The sequence below is a fragment of the Lathyrus oleraceus genome, chromosome 4, assembly GCF_024323335.1.
Source record: "Lathyrus oleraceus cultivar Zhongwan6 chromosome 4, CAAS_Psat_ZW6_1.0, whole genome shotgun sequence".
Classification (NCBI taxonomy): Eukaryota; Viridiplantae; Streptophyta; class Magnoliopsida; order Fabales; family Fabaceae; genus Lathyrus; species Lathyrus oleraceus.
This window is the reverse complement of record NC_066582.1, coordinates 220,382,020-220,383,521: the sequence shown is the minus strand read 5'-3', so window position 1 is coordinate 220,383,521 and position 1,502 is coordinate 220,382,020. Positions and strand designations below refer to the sequence as shown.

General features: G+C 36.6%; 1 protein-coding gene across 1 annotated transcript; it reads left to right on the top strand.

Annotated features, from left to right (window-relative positions):
• The first annotated feature begins 869 nt into the window (after window positions 1-869).
• On the top strand, window positions 870-1,502 carry LOC127136758 (uncharacterized). Its single transcript, XM_051063281.1, has one exon. It carries the CDS (start codon window positions 870-872, stop codon window positions 1,500-1,502), a length of 633 nt encoding a protein of 210 aa, XP_050919238.1.

The following is a 1,502-nucleotide window of genomic DNA, read 5'->3' as shown; positions in this document are numbered from 1 at the left end:
TAAATGAGTATTTTCCAGCATCGTTATTTCTGAGAAAAAGGTATGAAATCTTGAACTTCTAACAGAAGGAGGGTGAGTCTTTGGGAGATGCCTACAAAATATTCAAAAGGGGCTTTGTGGATTGCCCAACTCATTATGGATTATATTGAACAAATGTAGATGTTTGTTAATGGTCTCAAAATAAAGACAAAATAGTTGATTGATACAGTAGCCAGTGGCTCACCAATTTCTTAACAGCTACCGCTATTAAAAAGATTATTGAAACGATAGTTGCAAATGAGTATTTGGAGTTGTATGATATGTGTACGAGCAAACCTGAGGGAGTTATTGATTTGAATCTGAAAACTAATAAAATCCGGTTGGAAGATACAGTAGCTGCTGAAGTGGAAAAGAAGTTGAAGGCTATGAATATAGGTACTCAACAGGTAGCTCAAGTTCAACCTATTCAGACCGTCAATTGTGAGATTTGTAATGTACCATACCACACAGTGTATTTCTTTGCAACCCCTCAATAAATTGAAGAGATAAATTTTTTGAAGCATAATAATACCTGCTCCAACACTTATAATCCAGGTTGGAAGAACCCTCCAAACTTCTCCTAGAGAGATCAGAGAGGGAATGTTCCACAATAGAGTCAAGGTCAATATCAGACTCCATATCAACAACATAACAACAAGCTCCAAAGAAAGCAGACTGGGAGATTGCCATTGAGAAAATGCCCACTCACAATATTAAGTTCTAAGAAGATACTAAAAACAATCAGAAAAACACCACTGTCTCTATAAAAAAATATTGAAGTTCAGATGGGTCAGATAGCACAATAATTGGCCTCAAGTTCTCAAGCTCCAGGTACCTTGCCTAGTGGCACAATGACAAATCCTTGTGAGCATAGTAATGTTAACTCTGTGGTGACCAGAAGTGGTAAGTCTACTAAGAAACCGGAAGAAAAAATTGCAGAAGAAGATGGGTTGTTGGAAGTCGAGTTAGAAATCAAAGAACCTAAGAAAACGAAGGAGGATGTTGTGATAATGCCTATAGTGGAGAAGGAGAAGGAAAAAACTGTCAAGCCAATTATTAAACTTCCTTATCCTCCGAGACAAAAGAAGAAAGACCAACATGAGAAGAATTTTGAGAAGTTTTTGGAGATGTTTAAGAAACTTGATATAAACATTCAATTTTCTGAAGCTCTGAAGCAAATGCCAATATATGCCAAATTCATGAAAGACATCATCTCCAAAAAGTGCTCCACAAATATATACCCAATCATCCTCACTAAAACTTGCAGTGTTATTCTCCAAGGTATGAAAAATCCTGTGAAAAAGAAAGATAGGGGTTATGTTACTATTCCTTGCACTATTGGTGATAGAAATTTCAAGAAGGCTCTGATTGATTTGGGAGCTAGTGTGAGTTTGATGTCTCTGTCCATTTACAAAAAATTGGGCCTTGGCACCATTCAAGACACTAGGATGACTCTTCAATTTAAAGATCGTTCAGTTAGGTAA

What these genes read in the sequence shown, in the direction of transcription:
- LOC127136758 (XM_051063281.1), top strand. Translation starts at nt 870, where the DNA reads ATGACAAATCCTTGTGAGCATAGTAATGTTAACTCTGTGGTGACCAGA.